Source organism: Penaeus monodon, chromosome 28 (assembly GCF_015228065.2).
Source record: "Penaeus monodon isolate SGIC_2016 chromosome 28, NSTDA_Pmon_1, whole genome shotgun sequence".
In the NCBI taxonomy this organism is placed as follows: domain Eukaryota; kingdom Metazoa; phylum Arthropoda; class Malacostraca; order Decapoda; family Penaeidae; genus Penaeus; species Penaeus monodon.
The window spans coordinates 34,847,872-34,849,170 of NC_051413.1; the positions used below are offsets into that span (position 1 = coordinate 34,847,872).

Sequence of the window (1,299 nt, forward strand, 5' to 3'; positions counted from 1 at the left end):
GCTATATAGTTTAAAAAAGTGCCCCCCCCCCCCCACACACACACACATTCTATACTCACATCTCTTATTTGCTCGGAAGAAAGGGCTTCTGGAAGATCCTGCTTGTTAGCAAACACAAGTAGTGTTGCCCCTGCCAGCCTCTGTAAAACATGAAAAAAAAACAAAAAGAAAATTTATTGAAGGAACTAAATAACAAAAATCAATCTTTCAAGGTCTGTAACATTTAATTCTGCAACAAGAAATGTTAGTTCAGTCATTCTTTTCTAAGTAATGGTTTTATAAAGCAGGAAAAGAAGTGATAGAAGATAGGGAAAGGAAGTAAGACGAAAGGAGGAAAAGAAATAATGGGAGAGCAGGAAAATAAGTGAGAGGAGAGCTGGAAAATAAGGGAGAGAAAAGTAGGTAAAATAAGGGATAGGAAAGCAGGAAGAGAAGGGATATGAAAGTAGGAAAAGAAATGATATGAGCAGAAAAAATTAATTAAAGAAGAGGAAGAAAATAAGTGAAAAGGGGAGCAGGAAAATATATGATAGAAAAGCAGGAAAAAAGTGATAGGAGGAGAGCAGGAAAAGAAGTAAGAGGAGAGCAAGAACAGAAGTGATTTGAAAGCAGGAAAAAAAGGTGATAGAAAAACAGGAAAGTAACAGAAAAGAGATATGAGAGCAGAAAAAAAATGTGAGAGGGGAGCAGGAATAGAAGCAATAGGAGAACAGGAACAGAAGTGATATGAGAGCAGGAAAAGAGATGATATGAGAGCAGAAAAAAAAATTATAAGCAGGAAAAAAAGTGTTAAAAAAGCAGGAAAAAGTAGTGATAGGAAAACAGGAAAAGAAGTGATACACGAGCAGGAAAAGAAGTGACAGAAAAGCAGGAAAAGAAGTGACAGAAAGGCAAGAAAAAGGAGTGACAGAAGAACAGGAACAAAAGTAATGGGAGAGCATAAAGAGAAGTGACATGAAAGCAGGAAATGAGATGATGTGAGAGCAGAAAAAAAAGACATGAGAGCAAGAAAAGATGAGATGCAAGAGCAGGAAAGGAAGTAATATGAGAAGAGGAAGAGAAGTGATAGAAAAGCAGGAAAAAGAAGTGATATGAAAGCAAAAAAAGAAATGATAGGAGAACAGGAAAATAGGTAATACAAGAGCAGGAAAATAAGAGATAAAAGAGAAGGGAAAAAAGTGAAACGAGAGCAGCAAAAGAGAAGAATGAGAGCAGCAAAAGAAATGAAATGAAGAACTCTCAACAGAAATCATTGGAAAGTAAAGAGACTCAAAGAAAATGTAGGAACAAGACAAAAAA

The 1,299-nt window shown here is 36.0% G+C and overlaps 1 protein-coding gene across 1 annotated transcript in view; it reads right to left on the minus strand.

Annotated features, from left to right (window-relative positions):
• The window catches only part of LOC119591548 (ADP-ribosylation factor-like protein 2), a 7,835-nt gene that overhangs the window by 1,150 nt on the left and 5,386 nt on the right, over window positions 1-1,299 (minus strand). Inside the window, exon 4 of the mRNA XM_037940299.1 lies at window positions 60-140. Coding sequence (XP_037796227.1) covers window positions 60-140 — 81 coding nt within the window. The remainder of the gene's footprint in view (window positions 1-59; window positions 141-1,299) is intronic.